A 21,723-nucleotide genomic window follows, 5' to 3' on the forward strand; every position below is an offset into this window, starting at 1 on the left:
AAAAGAAATAAAAGAAATAAAGAAACAATAGTTATCAGATGGGTAAAATTGCATCCAATTCAATGCAGTGGGAGTCCTCTCGAACAAAATGACATTAAGATCCACAGATGTAAGGATCATGTATCATATGTGACTTGAGTTTACATCCACTTGCGAAATAAATAAAATTCTAAAATGAACTTTTCTATTCTTGTTTAGTAACTCAAGAACAACTTAGTATTATATTAGATCTCTCATCTTATTCTATACCACTTTTAAAAAAAAAATCCAATAATAACCTAAACTTAATATTTTGCCTCCAAATTAAATATCACTTAATTATCGAGGTGGCTTCCTTCACAGTAAATACCTATTGGGATCAAGCACAAAGAAGCTAACATTCGTTTTCTGCTATAAGAAAATTCCTAAAAATAAATACAATATGACACAATCCTAAGAGTGGCAGGTTCACAGGAAAAACATGCAATTCCACATAGTTAACCATGTAAGCCACCATCGCGTGTAAGCAAAACATAGCTATTTTTGAATATTTCATCATTAATAAAACTGCAAGGCAGTAAGGAGCTGCATGAGAAAGAAGTTTTGTATTTAAAGAATGTAGTGGCCGATCAGCCTGTCAAGCTTTCAAGAAGACTGTTTGACATAGATATACATAATATACACCAATAATGAGAAGTGTGAAAGAATTACAACTCGATCTGCCCGACCTCCTTTAATACAAAAAAAGCAAAGGAGATTGATACAATCATTTGACTCACCATCAAAATCCAATACACAATGAAGCATCCACGAAAGCACAAGCAGAAGCTACCACGCAATGCACCAGCAGGCTCCAAGGTTCCTTAATTGCCCTCCCATAGTCTCCATCGGCCATAGGAATCAGGCAACAGTAGTAAAGTTCAAATCAAGAGGCCTAAGAGCTCCCTGCACTATGTCTTGGACTGTCTTATTTCGCCTGCAAACATCTGATAGCTCCTCAAGTGTATCTGTGAGAGAAGAACTACTTGATCCTGATGCAGCATCAGACAGAGCTTTAAGGAAACTCGAACATTCAGCCTCTGTAATAGCAGTCGGCGGTATAAGGGAAATGCTTTCTTTTGCCCAGTCCAACACCTTGACACCATAGGTTCTAGTCAAGGACAAGAGAACATATGATACCTGCATGAACAAATAAGAATGTGAAGATTCCATTTACCTTGCATGTTGGTTCTCCTGGTTAAATATCAGTGTAAAGATTTTGATTTATGTCAGGCAACTTTGATAATGAAGATTTTCAGACTCATCACTTGTATAGATGATTAATCACAAGGGATAAGAGTGTTTCAAGTGACATCAGCATTCATCTGCTCATATTCATATGATTATTGTTTCAGATCACACATTACTGACTATAAAATTGGCAACTCTTGGTTCAGGTGAGATCAAGTGAATCACCTAAAAAGGTTTTATAATGAAAAATTTTATTGTACGCAATAATGAGGCAATTTTACATACCTCCTCTATTCGAGAAGACGGCAGTGCTCCAGTTATAGAAGCAATCAGAATTCTTGTGAGATTTGCACCGCGACGCAGTATAAGATCATTTATAAGTGGTTGGTACTTATCGCCGGCAGAAGAGTTTGCAAGATCGAAGACATCAGACAAAAAAGTTAATATGGATTTGCAAGCATCCCTGTATCACATGCACACAAAATTTGTCCAGTGTTGTCAAAAACGCCCACGATTTGGTCTATAGAATCAAACAATGTTGTAAGAAGTTACCTATGTTGTATAGTAATCCCAATCATCGAGCAGTCAATCAATGATGGAAATATTGAAGAGGGAAGGAAAAGATCAGGACAGTAGCGGATGCATCTGGACGCTAACAGAAAACAATCGTCTGCTATGTCTGGTCTAGCTGTAAAATCCTACATTATAAGAAAATGAAGAAATTATCAATCATCCAATTATTCAGTGATGAAAGTGAGCAACATAAAATAAAGGGGGGAGTGAAAGAGAGAACCAATTACTTGAATTGTCATAAGAAGCTTTATTGTGTGACTGAAAAGTGTCTCAATTAAGCTTCTAAGATAGGTAGCACAAGAAGGATCAGAACCAAATATCTGTGAACAATATGGATTAGTAAAATGAAGATAAATATTTAACATGTTCTAGAAAAAAGAAAGTTTGGAATTTGATAATGTTCAAACTACCAACCTTTATAACTTCACTTGATAGATAAAGGAAGCATGACTGATTGTGCTGCTGATATAGGGCTTGGATTTCTTCAAGCATTGCACCAATGGTGACTCCCATGAATCTTCCACATGTTCTCACCTTTAGCAGCAGAAGGCTTTACTCTTTAGTCCAGAAGGAAAGAAGAACTAGGCAGAGATAATTTGGAAGAAAAAGATACTGTTATCTTGCGTAACATACAACCAACGATGTATTTCATCATATCCATTTAAAAACTAGTAAATTATGGAAAGTTAATTTTTAACTGTGAAACATCTAATGATTCAAGGGAGACATGTGGCAAATTTGATATTCTAATCCACATGGGACAAATGCAGCATTTTACTAATCCGGCGTATTGCAGGAAATAGACATGCCTAGTGTTGCTGTGGCTGCTTCTGTTAGACAACATTTTCCTTTTTCTAGAAAGTGACTTCAACAACTCCAAGGACTATTGAAATATTAAAGATTTTGAACTGTGTTTGGAAAGGATCATTTACAAATGGCTGTATATAATTTAGTAATAAAAAACAGTTCAAAGAATCTGATACTAAAAAATAATTCATCAATGTGTGATTTTTTTCACTGAAGAACAGGTGAAATTTCAAAAGAAAATATAGATTTGTTTAGTATATGTATATATTAGTTGGTAGTTCAAGTAAATGTTAGTTCAGATGCCTTGTTCACCAAGATGGGGGTATTGGTACTTACTAATTGTTAAGACAATTAAGTTCTTTGCATTACAGAGATGCAGATATTTGGAAGTTTAGACTTCAGAGTAAATTGCAGCTTTGAAAGACTTGCTCATTATTTGTCAAATTTGTCCAATTGCTTTTGTGAGATCCCATAGGAAATTCTTGTTACAAGTAAAGCAGTGAATTCTTTTGAGCTAGGTGCCATTGTGTGACAGTTGCAGATCTCTGCTCATGCTCCTGAGGGTAATTACTGTAACAGCCTAGATCAACAGATCACTAATTTATATTTCACCATATGCAACTTCCTTCTATACCATCAGAGGTACAAATTTCTTAATCAACTAAATTTAATGGTCTAATTGACATGTGCAACAAACATTGAAAGGACTAATTAAGAGGATTTTTTATGCTTAAACAGTGTCATAGATTATAGCCGCAGGGACAAACAGGGAAAAAGAAAATCACTGATTCAAAGGGACCTAGGCATACATTCCGGTTTTTTCCTACCATGTATACTTATTCATGGGTTGTCATTCTAGCAAGTACAGTTAGCATGGGGATGTCTCGTGCTAATGAATTACACTCACTAAAAGGAGAGTAATTTGATACTCCCCCACCATCAGTTGTGCCGATTGTGCTGGATAACTTTACGTGTGATAAAACATGGCTCTCTCCCCCCTCTCACTCTCCCACTCCTAGCAATACTCTTGGAATGAACAATAGCTTTAGATTTAGTAGAGAAAAAGATTATGTAAAGCAGCAAGATAAGAAACTAAATGCTGACAAATATAATGCAAGACATAACACGAGAAATAGTGGAAAGATGTTCCTCCGTGGAAAGAGACAATTTCAGAGCAATGACATGTACCTTTATTTTAACTCATCAATAACATGATTTTAATCAAATTGATATGAACTATAAACTAAAACAACATTCCTGAGTGTTCAAGGAAATCTATGATAATTAATATAGTATACTTGTAGATTTTTGGTTTAGAAAGAGCATAGAAAAATGGAGCTTTGCATACAACATATCTTTTTAGATAAAAGCTCTTCAGAACTCAAGACTTCACCAAAGAATTAAGCATACAGCATGATTCTTTTTAATGAAGTAATGATTGAATTAAAAGTTAAATAAAAATTAAAACATAAGCATATCATAATATGAACATGCACATCGATTACTTTACTTATGTTTAACGAACATGCACAGTATGTAAGTGCATCCATGTCTGTAAACAGGTTGTATTCATGATTGCTTTACTTATGATTATAGTTAGAACTTTGATCTTAGTCCAAAATGTGCATAACATGGAATTGAACACAAAAGACAAAGGGTAATAAGTTAACAAAGTAATGAGTTCTTACGATGAAAAGAAAAAATAGTAATTTAAGCATAAACAAACACATTAATGGTTGAAAGTTGAAACACCTACATTTAGGTTTCACAAGTACAAAATTACAAATAACATACTTATAAAAAGTGCATTACATAGATCTAGAATTTTTATTTTAAGGAGCCATAATGCATGTAATAAAGATTGCATATTTGAGGAATAGTGATAGAGAGTACCAAAGACATCAGAATATCCTAAACTCTAGATTACTGATTGATGCATATGAGCAGCTACACTTAAGCAATTGTCAGTTTTTAATTTTAACAACATGGATACCCAGTTGAACTCAAATGGATATATCCAAAAACCTGTAGACATATCCATATAGATTACCTGAATATGGATCTGCATCCACATTCAAGCTGATAAACATTTTTTGAGTTCATCTTTATCCAGCTAAAAATCAAAACAGTGAACAGCATTTCATCCATTTTCACTCCTAAAGATAAAGATAGCTACTTGCAAGATGCACTTCAAGATATAAATGCTTAGACCATTTGACTTGCATTTGTCCCATGTGTCTCTCCTTACTAATCCTCTTTATCTTCTATCACAAGGATGTTCTATCATCATTTTCTGCTTCCTATTATTCAAATTTTGAGTTTCAAATCATTAGTGATTGATAAACAACTATCTGGAAACAAATTGACCTTCTATTGATTTTATTCAAGATCTTTTTTCACGAGGATCACAGATGAATCAGCGCATTGAACAAAATCCCATCAGGAAAGCTACATGGGAGCAATGGTTTATGGCTAAGTAACTCAGACTACACAAATGATTTGAGTTCTTGGGAGGAAAGTAATTGACAAGTAATTTTCAAATGAAATGAATAGGGATTACACATCAGATGACTAGATATGAAAAGCATAAATTCAAGAAATACCACAGCTAAAGAAAAGGAGAACTCACAGCATATTTGCACGAACGGCACAAAGACTCCATTGTACGCATATCCCAGGCACGACTAAAGCACAATCACAAACAATTAACGTATGTGCTCATATACCTAACTAATATTTCATCTACAATATTTGTCTAAAATCAATACTTACTGGTCAAAGATAGCTTTCAATGTAGGCCAAAATCTCTGAATTGCATCAGCTACAATTTCTGGAAGATTTACATTCCTGAGATTGATCTAGTTAGTTACAGAAGAATTAGTTCTGAGGAGACAATAAGAACATCAATATTGAACAGGTACTACCTGAAAATGCAAGCTAATCGGTCAATATGAACAGTTAGCTGTCGTGCAGGAACTTGCTGAAGAGCTGCCCCACCTTGATTAATTATTTCCTGAATTTTCACAATAACATAAGATTTATCAATCTGTCAAATTCCCAGACTAAAAAGTTAAAAGGCTCTAGTAACCTGTAATGGGCTAATGGCAGGCATGCAAATCAACTCCAAAGCCTTTTTGGCATGCTCTGGTAGAAGTTCCGTAGTCACCGCACTGAAAATTTTTGCGTCCAAAATTGCATCATGAGATATAAACTTGGCAAAAGCAGTACACATTGATATAAAATTAGGAGAGTAAAATGAAGCAAACTATATCAACAAAATGTTCTAGCTAAATAACCTTAAAGCTTCGACCAAATGCATTGAATCATCAGAAGAAACTTTATATCCACCCTCTCCACTGATTGCTATATGATATATGTGGAAAAGACCATCAAGTGATCCAGAGAACTTTTTTCTACAATCTTGAAACATGTGAGATAAGATTAGACGAATTAAAACTTTCTACAACTGAACAAGAGTAATAAACTGTTAAGCCAAATCACATAGAAAAGTCTTTTAACACTTATCACCAAGTTTCAATAAAAGGGAAAAATGAAAATAAGCTCCATATCAACAAACTTTAGAACAGCTCGCCAAATTCCAAAAACATTAAAATAGCGATACAAATATCCACAGGTAAACAAATTTGCTTTATGACCATGACATGGATGTATGTGTAGGTATCAGCCAATGCATGGATGACCATACCATCTTTCCGGTAAAGAAACCTGCCACCGCAGTGGCATTAAGTGCCAAAAGAAGATACACATCAGCCAGTATGCACTTTTGTGGCCACACCCGAAGTGGCTACTGGCTAGAGATGTTGATCGGATAGCATTGCTTCCATACAGAAGATATCAGTTATTTGGAGCATTGCTAATTTGAACAGCACTTTCAATTTGAATAGATGAATGATAGCATTGTTAAAGTTTAGAGATGCTGATCATAAGATAGCACTTTCAAAGGCAGCATCTAGTTTGAATAAATTAATGGAGAAGACATAATGATGCAGATGTAAATAAATGGCATCCCAGCACATGAATAATGAGGCTAATCAGAAAGATGCTGTGAAGATGAATTACCTACCTTCACATATATATTTAAATGCTACAGCTGCTGCAGCTGCACAGTCTTCTGATGCACTCATGCCCCTAGTGAGAATATCAACCAGTGGAGGTAGGATAGAAAGTTCAACTGGAGCAGAATCTATCCATTTCGAATATGCTCCAATGGTTGTACAAACTGAAAATTAAGGATTTAATTCAAAATAGTAGTCCTCTGAATTCTCTCTTTTGAACTGGATATGGTGAGCTCTGCAACCATTACATTTATCAATTATAATTAAAGCAATACCTGTTTGTAGCAGCCGCAGTTGATGGGGGAGCTTTGGAATTAATGCCATGACCTGTACAGAAAACTTCTTAAGAGAAGGTGTATTTCTTTTAATAAATTCTGAAAGTATGTACCACTAAATAAAATGGTTGAATATTTATAGCAAAACACCAGCCTACATGAACTAATCAGTTGGAAGAACCTCTACATTGCAAGACAGATCGATGAAAATTGAAGGACAAAAAAAGCGCTACTTAAATCAAGTGAATCCGAAAATGATAACTATCAAATAACGGCACTCATGACAAGATATATGCACAGCGACAATAATATGGTAGTTCTTGCAAATTTATTGTTCTAAGAAAAATTATAGATATAACAGTGTTGTGCAGTATAATACTCAGTTATAGCATATATATTGGAAATGAATATTGAACGCAAAATAGATTTCTCCATCAAGGGAATTGAAAAAAAAAATTCCATACATACATAGCATATATTTTACTATTTAAGTGGCCACTGTATTGTAGTACTTTAAATCTGTAGATACAACTATTCCCATGATTTGCACACTAGTCATGAAAACTGAAAGTCAAATGACATTACAGTCATCACGAAAAGCATGATAGCCAAGAAAGTTTGCTGATGATCTTTTACAACAAACTGATTGATTAGCAGAAGATTAACCAGGCATTTCAATGCATAATATCCTAACACTTCTAGATATCTAAAATTAGAAAGTCATACCTGGGGTAGTATTTCTGCTTCTTTAGTTGAGATAGACTTAGCTATAGCTTGTATGCAATACAGAGCTGCCTCTACAGGTTGCCATTTGCAAGTTTCGTCATTTCTGCAATTCCCTACTGCCTGTGGTATCAGAGCAAAATAACAAGGTCAACTTAAGTTAAAAGTATTGATTCCGGCCTTTTGCATTACTTTAGAAAATCAACTACAATACTGAACCCAAATTATTTAATTTGAAAAAAAGAAAATCATGACACTCAATTTGAAGTTTTGAACAAAGAACAACAAACTTAGGAGGAGAACAAATCATAATTATTTTAAGTTTTAGTTAGAATAAGAGCTTCTGAGCAGCTAGATAGCAAGTATGCGTTTGTTCTTCCATCTACATAAAATTTAGTCTCTTTTCGTTCTTGTGTGTGCAGTGTTCTTTTCATTCCATCTACCTATAATTAACTTCATATTGATGGCGTTGAGCCAGTGATAGTGGTATGCACATGTGTGAAGGGATTGGGGCAGGCATCAGTACCCCTGAGAGAAGCCTTGGTGAACATGAAGTAATCTCTGAAGGTGCTGGTGTAAGATAAAGTTGGATACCGAAGATGTGCTTTAAACCAGAAGCAACAGACTAGGTGTAAGCAATAGAGATGGAGATACCAGCAGAGTTGGATTGCATGCAAAGATATAATTTTGAATAGTAGAAGAAAGATCCTTTACCAGCTTTGAAATGATAGTTATACTCCTGAATATTATGAAATCAGTCAAAGCTAAAGAAAAGGAAATAAGGCAAACAAACTATTATTCCCTCAACATATTGTCATCAGATGGAAATATTTGGGATTCAACCAGCCTATTGGTATCCTAAATATGGAGAACTTTTAACATGATTTGTACATGCTAAATGCCTTCTAAATTAATATAGTCAAACTTAATTATCTACCAAAGAAACCCCTTATCTGCATATATTGAGAAATTTTAATTTAACCAAAGTTATATAGCGCAGGTAGAAGACATTAGATTTTTTATTAATTGCAAACAGATTTAAAAATTCCATTGTAGACAGTAGCTTCCAAGATGTTAGACCATAAACATCAAGTTCTACTATAGCTAAACAAGAACAATAACAACAGTAAACCTCCAACAACCACAGAAGTTCAAAGACTGAAAGATCACTAAACTTTAGAACCCTGTCCGCCCCCCCACCAAAAAAAAAAAAAGAAAAAAGACAAAACTTGTATATTCTCCTTTTAGAAAATTAATCTTATCAAGGTAAGACAAGAAATGGATCTAGATAGGGGAAACACTTCTAAAATTTATAACTAGAAAAATGAAAGACTTGATGTGAAAGGATGTCTATTCAAAATAAAGATAATAAGATATTCCATGCAGAGAAACAACAAAAAACAATTCACCTGTACTAGCTTCAGGAAGAGAATCTTAAGTGTTGGTTCACCTCCTAGAACTTCAGTGGCATCAATTAGTACATCACTGACCGCTAGCAAAAGAATAGATCACATTAATTCCATGGAAGCAAATAATAGCAGGGTAATCAACAAGAAAACTAATGCATAAGGAATAATATTGCATTTTAAATATTGAGTGGATAATGGCATCATAAGATGATGCGAAGTCAAATTACATTTGCAAATCACAATATTTCAATAATAAATAAAAATCGAAAAGATTCATCTCTAGGACAAAATATGGTAAAGGTCTCTTGAGAAGGAAAAGATAGGTCAAATTTTAGTATTTTACATTCACAACATACCAATATTAGCAGCTTCATGGTAGGTTTATTACTAACATTATGTGTTGAAAATTCAAAACAGCAGATATAACTGATTAAAACTCGCTCTTGGACAAACTACAAGTCTACAATTGAAGTCCTCGGGAAAATTATAAAAATTCAAAACTAGGATCCTCCAGCTAAACTACAGTAGTAGGAATTTAAAATGATTAATCCGTAGTCCATGAAAGTTTGTTTGACTCAGCCATGATGTGCAGCACTAACTCATTAACAATATCAGAAGGACCGAAAGATCCATAAAGGTTAGTTGTTTGCAGCAATGAATCGCATGTTGTACAGCAGTGGTGATGCACAAAGATACCAGAGAACATTCTATTCTAATGTTACCTCACATTGTTCCCATGGATAATTGACATGTATGTGATCTTCTTTCTGTTCATCAATTTGTTGACATGTTGCGTTCCTTCTGGTTCTAGATATAAATTTCCTAGGACGATAACTAAAACTGTTCAAGTAAGAACTAGATTTGTAGGTCTGTATGCCCTAAAAATTCATTTACTTCCACAATGATGCTGAAAATAAATATTTCGCCTATAACATAGATAACTAATCTGCCCCTAATTTACAATGTTTAAGTATTTGTTTCCTGTTCCCTCTGTGCATGATCATTTAGACCAACAATTTGAAAAGGCTTTAAAGAAAAACTGAAAATGTAAAGATCCTTTTTAACTACAGAAAGCTCCTGCGCAGGAACAACATTAGGCTCAATGATTAGGGAAGAACATGAGGAATCAAAGTTGAGCGGCTGATTGGTGAACAACAATTGAAGAGGCTTAAATAAACTGACCGCCAGTATTAAGAACTTTGATTTCAGTTATACTTTTCCTAGAAGAGATTATGCTGTCTAAAAAATGCTTAATGTGTTATATACTTTATTGAGCTGAAAACTGACTAACTAAGCATCAGAGCATCACATTGTCTTAGCCTTGGCATACAATACTTAGTTCTTACGACTATACGAGCATTATTAAAAATCAAACAACATTTCTCCGCCGAAAAGAACTTGCAAATTGAACTCCTTAAAACCAGAAGAAATTTATAGATCAGCCAACTAACTAAGAATCACAGTCTTAGCCTTGGCATGCAATACTTTGTTCTTATGACTGGATGAGTATTATTAAAAATCAAACGGCATTTATCTGATTGAAAAAAACTTACAAACTTGAACTTCCTTAAAACCAGAATAATCTTATATCGAGGAATTCTAATGTATCAGCTGAGTCTTTCACATGCACCCAGCAAAAAGAACAGAATAAAAGACTGCCAACTTTGCTCAGATGTAACTTCATAATAAACAGGCCTACACAAAAAAACACTGATAATTGTTTATCAACTACCATATCTAGTATGTCTGAAATCCTTGTGGTCTTCTTCCGAAAGCTCCTGATAGTCTTCTGGATATTCAACACGGAAACTAACCTGGGAAAAGAACTTCAGTATGTTCACACAAGATAGGAGAATAAAGAAAAACAACACAACTATAAAAAAGAAATATATGGTTGTAATGAGGTATACACCACAAAATCAAAAAAAAATTATGTGATATACTGGTGCTTCTTCTTTCTGCATATGGGGGGTAGGGACTCACCAGAGATACCAGCATTTCAAATGGAGAACGGAAAATCTGTATCCTCCGGTTCTTTTCTAGCTCAATTGAGGCCTCAGATCCATATGACTCATAGGAATCCCTGAAATTCCGAGACCCCAAATAATACGTACTTGTTTCAAATAAGATCTGTGAGCACAAAGAACACCAGTATATTATAGAGTTACCTCCTAGTCAAGTTGACCTGAAGGATGTGCCAGAAGTTATATGTCATGGAAGAAATATCAAATTCTGGGTGAGAAGCAACTTCGAGCAATGCTTGTATTATTAGCATAGCTTCATCAGTACCTGAATAACATCAAACAATATCCAGTGAATACAAAACAAAAGTTTTCATTGCAAGTCAGAATTCCTTGAGATAACTGTCTACTTGGTCAAAGGGTCATCTGTAGGACAAGTACCAGTCGCAATCAAATCTACGTAGGAATCCCCCATTTCTGCAAACAAGCGAGCAATAGCCTTCACATCTTCTTCATCCTGATAAGTGATAACCATGATTTAAATGCAATCATGACAAGACAAATAATAAAATGATAAAACATATATCTAAAGGAGAATGCCTGAAAGATTCATATATCTATATAAAATGCCTTCATCTTCTAAAATAAGTATCTTGTGCAATATTAAGCCCAAGAATATTAGGGTCTTATTGATCTCACAAGTAGACAGCTCATCTATTTTCAGGAAAGGAAACAACATGGTCTGGGGCATGGCATCAGTAACAAAGGGAAGACTCACAAACAACTTAACATTAATACTACGAAGAGAGAATAGAACAGATCATATTAAGAAACTTATACACAGAAACTAAAGATTCAGAAACAAGATAAATCTGACATGTTGAATTTAAAGTTTCAATTCAGATGAGCTTTCTATTCTGGACTTCGATGGATCCACTTAGTTTAAGTTTATTAACTCTTTGTGCTCCTTGTTTACTGTTTAACATCCTTAGATTGCATTCAATGATTCAATCCATTCTGTTTGTTTGGAGCTTAGAAATTGCAACGTGGGTGGGTGCATTTCATTACTTATTTGGACATTAGTGCATAAAATTAAATGTTCACAGATAGAATTTATCCATGATATTTCATAGATTAAAACAAGGTTAAGAACATGGATACTATGTTTTCAATAAGTAGAAACCGCATAAAAAATAAACAGTGCAAGACACAGAAACTACTTGTACTAAAGATTGTCTGTCTAATACCTTGGATGAATCTCTAAGCTGATCTTTCAGACCCATAACACGAGGCACAAGAACATGAATTAAAGGTAGCTGTGCCGAGATACCGCCCGAACTTCCAGATACAGTATAATGTATCAACTCAGATATGACTGAACAGAATGTACAAGTATAAACATCAATATATTATTTGGCATAATCCACTAGATAAGAGTCATAGAGACATATAAACATCAATGTGCAAAGCATTATAACACTCATGCGGATAAGAGTTTCAGAGACATATAAAAGAATAATTGAGCAAACAAAAATCACCAAACTAAGTTTCATTCTGGATACAACTATGTAAAACATTGGCACATAGAGACTTAATTTGTACATCATCCTGCAAGGCATAATTATCCACATACAAAGTACTAGTTTCTTCCCAAGAATCTCAACCCAACCAACTGAGAATTAATCAATTCAATTCACCCAAATTGCTTTGATACAAGCTTTTCCCCACCAGACAGTCCTTTATGTGGGCCATTCCATTGCTAGGTCTCCCTATCTTCCTTGCGGGATGTTTTGCTCGACCACCTTTGTACCATAATTATGTTACAATCAGATATAAGTCAGCGACTTATGGAAGAGTACATCAGGTCAGCAAGATTTACTAAGAACCACTAAAAACCTCGTTCTTGATAATCCCTCGCTTATTCTACAGCATAAAGGAAAGGCATAAGCTTGGAAAATCAGATCTTTGGTCATCTAGAAGAAATATATGACCCTGCTTTGACCAAAGAACATCCCAACCTAGTTACCTCCTGGCAAAAAAGGAAACCAGGGGAATGACTTTCCAGAGACATTAAAGGGTACTTGTAGATAAGGACTATTGTGCCTATGGCATGGTCCATGCCGCAGGACTTGCCGACCATGCCAGAAAAGAATAGAGCTTCATCGCTGCCTTATGCAAGAGAGAAAGAGAAAAAGAGAAGGAGAAAGGGAAAGGTCATCATCATCAACCAACCAACAATCGTCTTGCAGTTACACCCCTCCTCTCTCATTGTCTCTTGCTGTCTCGCATGCCCCAACCAAGGTTGACAACAATGACTTTAAAAGCTTGATGGGTTGAGAATAAATGGATCCATTTTGTAGATCCTTTTAATTCTCTCTCAACCCTCTCCCTATCGAACTACTCTTACTTATCATCTTCTCGAATTGTCTTAGCATCTAGGGCACGGAAAGGAGAAAAAGGAGGGGCAACAGTGCAGGGAAGAGGACAGTATTGCCAGTGGTGGAGGATCTGCACACGGTAAATTGTCTTGTAGATCATCTTCCTTGTCTCGCATTGATGTTCCCACCGGGTGCCGTGCAGCACCACTCATGCCACATGTCGATACTATGCCGACACATTACATGCCTATCAGCACGGAAATCCTTGCTACAGATGGTTGAAAGATCCATCAATTAGAGAATCTCAAAAATTTAGAATGCGCTTAAGTTCTTCTAGGGAATCTGATATTTTGAAAGATATGAATTATCCACAAACTACTAAATCTTGAACTCAAGCGTTGACATTATTATAGAACTCTGACTAAATAAGAATTATCCACAAAATGTCCAATACTGGCATCCAAACAAGCCCTACGGGTATGTAGTTCCGCACAAAAGCTGAACCTGTACTCCTCAAATCTCCACATTTCTATATTACATAATATGCAACTGAGATCCGCTAGAAGCTCTGCTATAGTTGACAACAAAGTTGAAAGAAAGATAAGTAAAAAGAAATGAACTCAAAACGGTAATTTTTTTGCTTATATTTCAAAATATTGTGATATAAAAAACTATGTTGGATATATGTGACTGGAATGCAACACAAATGTTGTTAGATTGTACCATTCACAGCTGCGTCCAGAAGCTGGTCAGAGCTCAAACATGACACTGCTGCATGTACCAGGGGATGGGAAGCAAGCGTAGATGCAGGGATCCTGAAAGGCAATGCAGCTTTATTAAATCTCAAAGAGCAACATAATACAACAACATGAACCTAATGCAAAAAAGCCTATTAATAAATTCATGCGGAAATATCCTTTCTAGAGAGTATGCATGTATACATGGTTTACATTATCTCATATAATTATATAAATACACTAAAATTGAAAAACAAAAAAACTCGTACCCATGACTCAGTCGAAGCCAAGAAGCGAACCCCTCCAAAACCTACAAAAGTAAATGTGTATTTTAAACACTACAAAATCATAAATCATAAAAATTGCTAGATTACAGATATATTTACCAAATTAGTAAATATCACATGACTCACATTACTAAATACACTTCATTATATGCAAAACCTTTAAGCATTACAATTCCAAAATCGGTTAGTTGGATTACAGATATCTCCATAAATTGTTTGTACTTTCTTTCAGCAACTATCGTGTCCTACATACTAAATCATTCTTCCCCTTAAGCACAATAATAACTTTAATTGTTTGACAATAGTAAAGGATGCATATTAAAGGAGATTACTATGCACTGATTCTTTCCAACCTCTTTGATTTCATCCAAAAGGAAAAAGATTTATTCAAGACTTATTTGCTGTACCAGATATAACATGTGGACTGTTTATGATCAATTGTTGGATTCTGTAGGAATGATGAACAACCAATTTGAGCATTGGGAAACATTGGAGCCAAAGGCCCCACAGTTAGCTGCAAGTAAATGCAAATAACTCTTCAACATTGATGCCCACATCAATTGCTGACATCCTTTTGTCCATTTGACAGCATAAAAAAAAACAGGTCACTATTATGAACAATATCTAACAAAACAATCTCTCAACTATAAATCATTTCTATATCTATGTTCTGATCAAAGTTCTATTTCAGTTCTTTATAGGTGGTGAGACATTTGGTAGTTATCATTATAATGATGATAATACTAATATCAACTATCGAGTATCAAGTACGATACATGCTATTGAAGTCATGGAATGTTATTTCAATTTATTATCTTAATTCGTATATAGCTGAGTGCTAGTAATGGATTTGGCCTTTAAATATGTAGATCAGCATCGAATCAATAACAGGTGGATATACAAAGAAGTACTCATATTTCAGAGTTGCAGCTCAGTTTTCCAGAAAAAAAAAACATCTAATAATCAAAATTTAGAGCTAGAGATTGTAACCATTGACAAACTCTTTAGTTTCTATTCATATTCTGGCAAATGATATTCACTTTCTCTGACCTAGCTTGCAAGCTTGCACATCCGCAAACGCGTTTATACTAGTGAATCTGCATGCGTCTGTATAATCTATTAACTTCCACCAAAGTGCAAGCTGTATTACATATGAACCAAAATTACCAACCCGTGAGCTAATATAAGATGAATGCATCAACCCTACTTGTTTTTTCTATCAATCTACCTGTTTGCTTCAATATCTGAGCAAATAAAAGCCAATAAAATATGAACATATGAACTAGAATTTTTAATTGTACCTATCTAATGGAGCATAGGTTTTCTATAATACTAAATATCAAGCACATGAGCATACTCTAGTTTTTACCAATATAAAGCCAACATATGAATATATCAAGTAGAACTCTTTAAATTAATTTAAATAAGATAGTATAGCTCTTTCCAATACTAAATATCACTCCCGTAAGCACCATCTAATTTCTACTTTCTACCACAATAACTGATGTTAGTAAATTCCACACTAGTATCTAGATTACGATATTAAGATATCATGATCACCCTATTAAACATTCCATCTGGAACATTAATGAAAAAAATGGACTATCTTATTAGGATTACCCAAGGCAATAGTCAAGGAATTGTTATCTAAATGCAAGCCTGCTCATGAAGCATCCGTGTATGGATAGGTCTGGCACCTCAGCAAACTAAATGATTACCCAAATATGAATGCCAATGACAAATATGAGAAACTCATCATAGAAAATTTGCATTGCCAATACTGGATAACTGGATCAAAGTTTAGACTAACATTTGAGCTCGACACCTCTAAACATTCACTCTTGATAGCATCAGATCTCCTATAATGCAAAATTGAAACAGAAAAGCAATAAATATTAAACAAACCACAGAAACCTGTTCTTTCAATTCATGAAAACCCAAGCAAGCAGTCAAGAGAGTGAGAGCAACTTCAGCAGATGAAATGAGCTCCCTCTCATACTGGCGTCGCCTTTCAGGACGAGCAGCTATCTTATAACTGTGAACTTCCTGAAGAAAAGAAAATTAAGACCACATACAGACAGAAACTAGAACCATTAATCATTATGTATTGAATCATAATACTGAGAAAATAAATGCAGAAGTGGATATATCTTTGACTTCAAAAGTATGTTTAAAATATTCGTATATGAAGTGCTCCTAATTCTGGTCTTGATATATATAGTCCAGCATATGACAAAGTAACTTGTTCAAACAACTATATTTAAGCATTTAGCACCATACTTTCTCATTATAGTCCTTTCAATATGATAAACAGTATAACAGACAACGAAAACACAGTAAGTGGTCTGTATACTCAATGGAAGAATTCACGCTGTGGAAGACTACATTTGATAGGAAATGCATATTTACAATAAGAGCTGAAATTTCCAACTAAGTGAAAAATTTCCAAGCTTTATTGTATTCTAAAACCATATATCAACAATTCCATTCTAGTGAAACTGTGTACCTTAAGACTTAATATTTTCAGCCAACTGCAGAACAAACTGTGATTATAATATGTTATAAGATTCATGCCATAAAAGCGTTAACAAGAACTCGAAAAATTGAGACATTTTTAGGACATGAAATTTGTCTTAGAACTTTCTTGTTGACCTCAAGTTTTCAAGACATCAGTCTGTTACATCGGAGTTCTCAAAGCTTCTATTTCAGTCTCATCTGAAAGCTGTCTAGTCTGATATGTCTGCGTGAGCAAAGATTAATGTGCTAAACATATCAATTCTGATAGAGATGTTCAGAACAGATAAATTTATCAACCTTTGAATCCTAATAGTGAGGCATTGACTTTAAGTTTAAAAGGTTAAAGCTTTTAGCTCCTAGAGGACTTTGCTCAAGGAGACCAGCAGAGCAATAGCTTAATAGCTCACAGCCAGGAACTACAATGCCAAGAGTATTTGATATGCAGCACTTTCTATGAGTTCACACAATGACGTAGAATAAACAAAGACAGCAAATTTGGAGGCAAAGAATGAATCCCAGTTTTCCCACCAGCACAGACATATCATTGTACACACTTACCAATTTCCATTCACTCACTTCAATGTCAACAACAGCAGAAAGATTTCAGACTTTCTAAAAAATCCTACCTTTTCATTTTTAAACAAATATAAATAATGGTTTTTCATGCTAATGAGATGTTAGTAACAATATAATAAGGCCATAAAACAAAATGAAGCTAAATGATTATGGATATACACGACAACAGTACATATATATTGTCTACTTGGGCTTTTACCTGTGGCAAAATAGTAAGCAGTTCGAGGAAACTTGGGATGAATTCTGGATGAGATTTCATTTCATTACTCAGCCAATTTACAATGCCACCCCCTCCCCATTCTTCAACTGATACATGCACAGCCAAAGCAGCAACTGCGATACAAATCTGAAGTGGAAAAGATTAAGTTGCTAAATCACGCTACTTAAAAATTTTACAAATATTATATGTATCTCACCTGTGTTCTGACTTTTGGGGGTCCCTTATTAAGATTCTTTAGCAAAGCCTGCATCAATAGTCTTGTTCAATCAATATACACACATCTATTCACAATGAGTACAAACAAAGTATATCATAATCAAGTTTTTTTCAGTGATTTTGTAGACAAATAAGGATTTGGACAATTTGGTAGAACCAGTAACATAGTCTAGGAGGCTATGTCAATCCATCGTGACCAAAACCAGTTTTTGAAAAGCTCTAATCTTGATCAGTTCTGATTGGTGCCGCTTCAAAAGTCACCAACAAGGTTACATACATGAGGCATTTTCATATCTCTGATGGGTTTTTTTAAGTAAATAACAAGAATAGGAGAAGGAAGCAAAAAAGGATGTCATTTCTTATGGATTTCTCTTTTACTGTTACTTTATGAAAATCTTCAAAATTTCATTAGTATATCAACTACAATATCATTCATTTGAGATCTAACAAGAAGGCCAGTAGGATCCTATATTGTAGTTGGTTGAAGTTTCTCCTCGCAACTCATACACTTGAATTAGAAAAGAAAAGAAGCCAAAAAAAAATGTTCATTTATTCTACATGATTTCAACATGTATTTTGACACTTAGGAAGGAATTGATACATCATTTTTATCCAAAAATTAATATTTTCTGAATTTGTTAATTTAAAGTTTCAGGAAATATCAAAAATTGAAGTAATTTTTTTAATTAAAGGTAATAATTAACTAATTAAGGCATCATATGTAAAGTGCCTTGAAAATAACTTGATATGAGAAACAGCAAATAAATAGTTAAAAACTAACAAAACAAGGCCAAAGTAATTTCTTCTATCAATATCACTAAAATCTTCCAACTCAACTTTGAAGGTTTGGAATTTGGATTACCAACTTGCGCATGATAAAATACTATATAGGTTGCTTAAAAGCAATGGCACCTTTACAATGAAGACACATACATAAAGAAGAGGGTCTGAGGTCATCAAAATGATCCCAACAATAGGTGACCAATAAAGGAGGCCTCTATCAAAATTGGAGCTGTGGAGGTAAATCTCAAATCACAACATGGCATTGTGAACATCGACAATATTAGATGAACAAAAAGGTTACTTGTTTTCACATTTATCTTTGCAATTACCTTATAATCTGTTTTTCATCTAATCATTTCAAAACAAATGGAATACATTACATATGAACATTAACATTTATCTCAGCAGTTAACCAAACATCCCCAGCGGCCATAAAGAAAAAGAAAATATGAGAAAAGTTGAAAGAAACATAGTAAATTGTAGTAATGAACTTTGATCTGCAATTGCCTAATAGCAATAGCATTTCACCTGGTACCCCGTTTTGATGGAAAGTGACAAGAGATAAATGATAATGGTATCAAAATTTGCTAATTGTCATGAGAACTAAGATTGGTAACACTATTTTCCCAATAAATGCTTGAATATTGCAAAATTCAAAAATGAGTAAATGAAATGCTTCTTCTCATATGATCCAATATATAAAGTCTACAAGACCAAGACAAGTCACCACTCACATATAATGAATCCCGTAATGGACGAAAAGCTTCCGAAGGCAACTCTTCGAAATCTCTTTGTACCTACAAGTGCAAGGATATACTGCAAATCATTCTTGGGAATGATAGCCACAATAAACAAATAAACTAAATTAACTCCCAAGAACCAACAAGATTTCTCTGTAGAACTGACATATTACCTTGCTTCTAAGTGTTTGAGAACAAAATATGAGAGTTTCTATGTTGCTGCTAGAATCATGAAGCAAGCTGTCAGCAACCTACATGAAATGTGTAATAAAAAAATGGCATGAAAAGATAAGAAAGCTTAGGTATCAATTAGAAGTGAGAAAAAGGAACTTGTACAATATAACCAGTTAACATAAAGAAGCAACTAGAAAATAAAAAGTCCCACCAAAATCAGCTACTTTAGTTGAATATATAAAAAATATCAGAATCAAAATAAAGCAAGTTAAACTAGTTCAACAAGTCAGGGTAAAGGCAGAGATCCTAACATTAAGGATTAAATGAGCCAAAATCATATCATAATACAAAAACTATACCTGTAAAAAATGTTGGCATACTCATAGGAAATAAGAAAGGATGCAAATGATTGAAGCAAAACTAGAATATGCAAGTGTAAATAAGAGTAGCTTCACGAGGTCGCTATGGGCACACAGGCATCAAAAGAAAGACAAGATAAACTACCTAAATGGAGAAAAAAGTTACATATATGGAACTTACAGTAGACAAAATAGAAAATGAATTAAAGATCACAACAAAGGGCCACATTAAAAAAAGAAGAAAAAAGAAGTGGTAAGATCACCATGATCTAATTTTTCTTGCACTAAGGAGTAAGGAACTTATGTAGTCCATTAATCCTCCAATTCAATCAGGATCAAAAGAGAACATTGGAGAACTTGTAGAAAAATGAAATAGCCAGCTATTGGGACTAAACTGGCTTCCATGGCTTCAAAGATTATGAAGAAACCATTGCTTGAGATATAATTGTATCAATATGCTATAGTAAGTTAACTGATAGAGAAATTACTAAGATAATCTTCAATATTCATCCCAAAATTAGTAAGTCAAACCATGGCCTAGTCCAAAAGCTTTTCAATCTAAAACCAGGAGCTAGAGCCGGTGCTGACGCCTAGGCTACGACCTCGCAAACTTAGATTGACATATCCTTTCATACTTTCTAACATCTTGCACCTATTCGCACTACAAACCTCGAAAACTTAGACCTTCTAGACCTTTCTCTTGATACTTTTTAAAATCTTACACCGACTCACATCAAGAAAAGAGGAGAGAAGAAATTATTAGCTTTCTAACGAGCTACGACCGTCCATGAGTCAGTAAAACCTTAAATTTTTAATCAAAATAGCACGAACAGCGGCAAACGTGTAACAAAATCCAGAATCCAAGCACAGAAGCAGCAAATAGAGCTCCAATCTGGAGTGAAGAAGCAAACAGGAATGCATACCTGCCAAGCGTCGATCGTGTGCTGGAATTCTTGGAGCCAACGATCAGCGCGGACTCGGACGGCGTCGTCAGGATGGTGGTAGAGCGCGTTAAGGGCCTCCTTCACCGTGTTTTGGAGATCCATCGGAGAGATCCAAGATGCCTCCTTTAGCTTCCTCCTTCGATAGCTAGGTTTTGGGTGTTAGGGTTTTCTTTTCCCGCCCGAGCTCTACCTCTCCCTTTCTCCCCACTCGATCTCGAATTCTCTGTTTGATCTGTCAACTTCCAAGTAGCGAATCGGCTATTGGTGTTCGAGTATCCGATCTGTTTGCATTCCTAGAATTATATTATTGGAAACGACGGGGATCGCGAACGGGAAATGGGATGAGGGTCGGGTTCGGAGTTTATATGGTCGGTGGTCAGCCTCCGCACCCGTTACACCTAGACTCGTGCCTCGAGACCGGTCTGGGTCTATTACTTGAACTAGTTGGTTAACAGGTTAGGCTTGGGTCTGGTCTAAAGATTTATCCCGTAATAGGCTAGGCTAGGACATACAGTACTAGGGCTGTCAAAAAAAACTGGCTCATTGAGCATCGGCTTGCTTGATCTCAACTCGATTAGGGCTCGAATACTATAGCTGTATTATATATTTATAGAATAATTAGAGTTATTAGAACAATTGGATCTAAGATCCACTAGATAATAAAAAAATACTTATATGCTATCTAAAAACCTTTAATTACTCAAAATCCATCTTGCTCAAATCTTTCACATATTTTCTTCTTCCTCTGGCCTCCATCGG

At 34.8% G+C, this 21,723-nt stretch overlaps 1 protein-coding gene across 1 annotated transcript; it reads right to left on the bottom strand.

Annotated features, from left to right (window-relative positions):
• Positions 1-569: 569 nt before the first annotated feature.
• Positions 570-21,241, bottom strand: LOC140766879 (transportin MOS14). Its single transcript, XM_073106552.1, has 27 exons — positions 20,944-21,241; positions 19,661-19,738; positions 19,482-19,544; positions 17,945-17,992; positions 17,728-17,874; positions 16,350-16,481; positions 14,418-14,458; positions 14,135-14,226; positions 12,281-12,408; positions 11,475-11,550; positions 11,241-11,361; positions 11,056-11,155; positions 10,805-10,886; positions 9,073-9,155; positions 7,667-7,786; positions 6,941-6,992; positions 6,674-6,829; positions 5,886-6,009; positions 5,678-5,759; positions 5,514-5,602; positions 5,362-5,436; positions 5,219-5,273; positions 2,197-2,316; positions 2,010-2,102; positions 1,762-1,907; positions 1,495-1,672; positions 570-1,158 (listed from the first exon to the last, which is right to left on the bottom strand). The coding sequence occupies exons 1-27, from the start codon at positions 21,064-21,066 to the stop codon at positions 880-882; spliced, it is 2,883 nt and encodes a 960-aa protein (XP_072962653.1). The 5' UTR covers positions 21,067-21,241; the 3' UTR covers positions 570-879.
• Positions 21,242-21,723: the final 482 nt, after the last annotated feature.

Source organism: Typha angustifolia, chromosome 9 (assembly GCF_048772165.1).
Source record: "Typha angustifolia cultivar Huaian chromosome 9, ASM4877216v1, whole genome shotgun sequence".
Lineage (NCBI taxonomy): Eukaryota > Viridiplantae > Streptophyta > Magnoliopsida > Poales > Typhaceae > Typha > Typha angustifolia.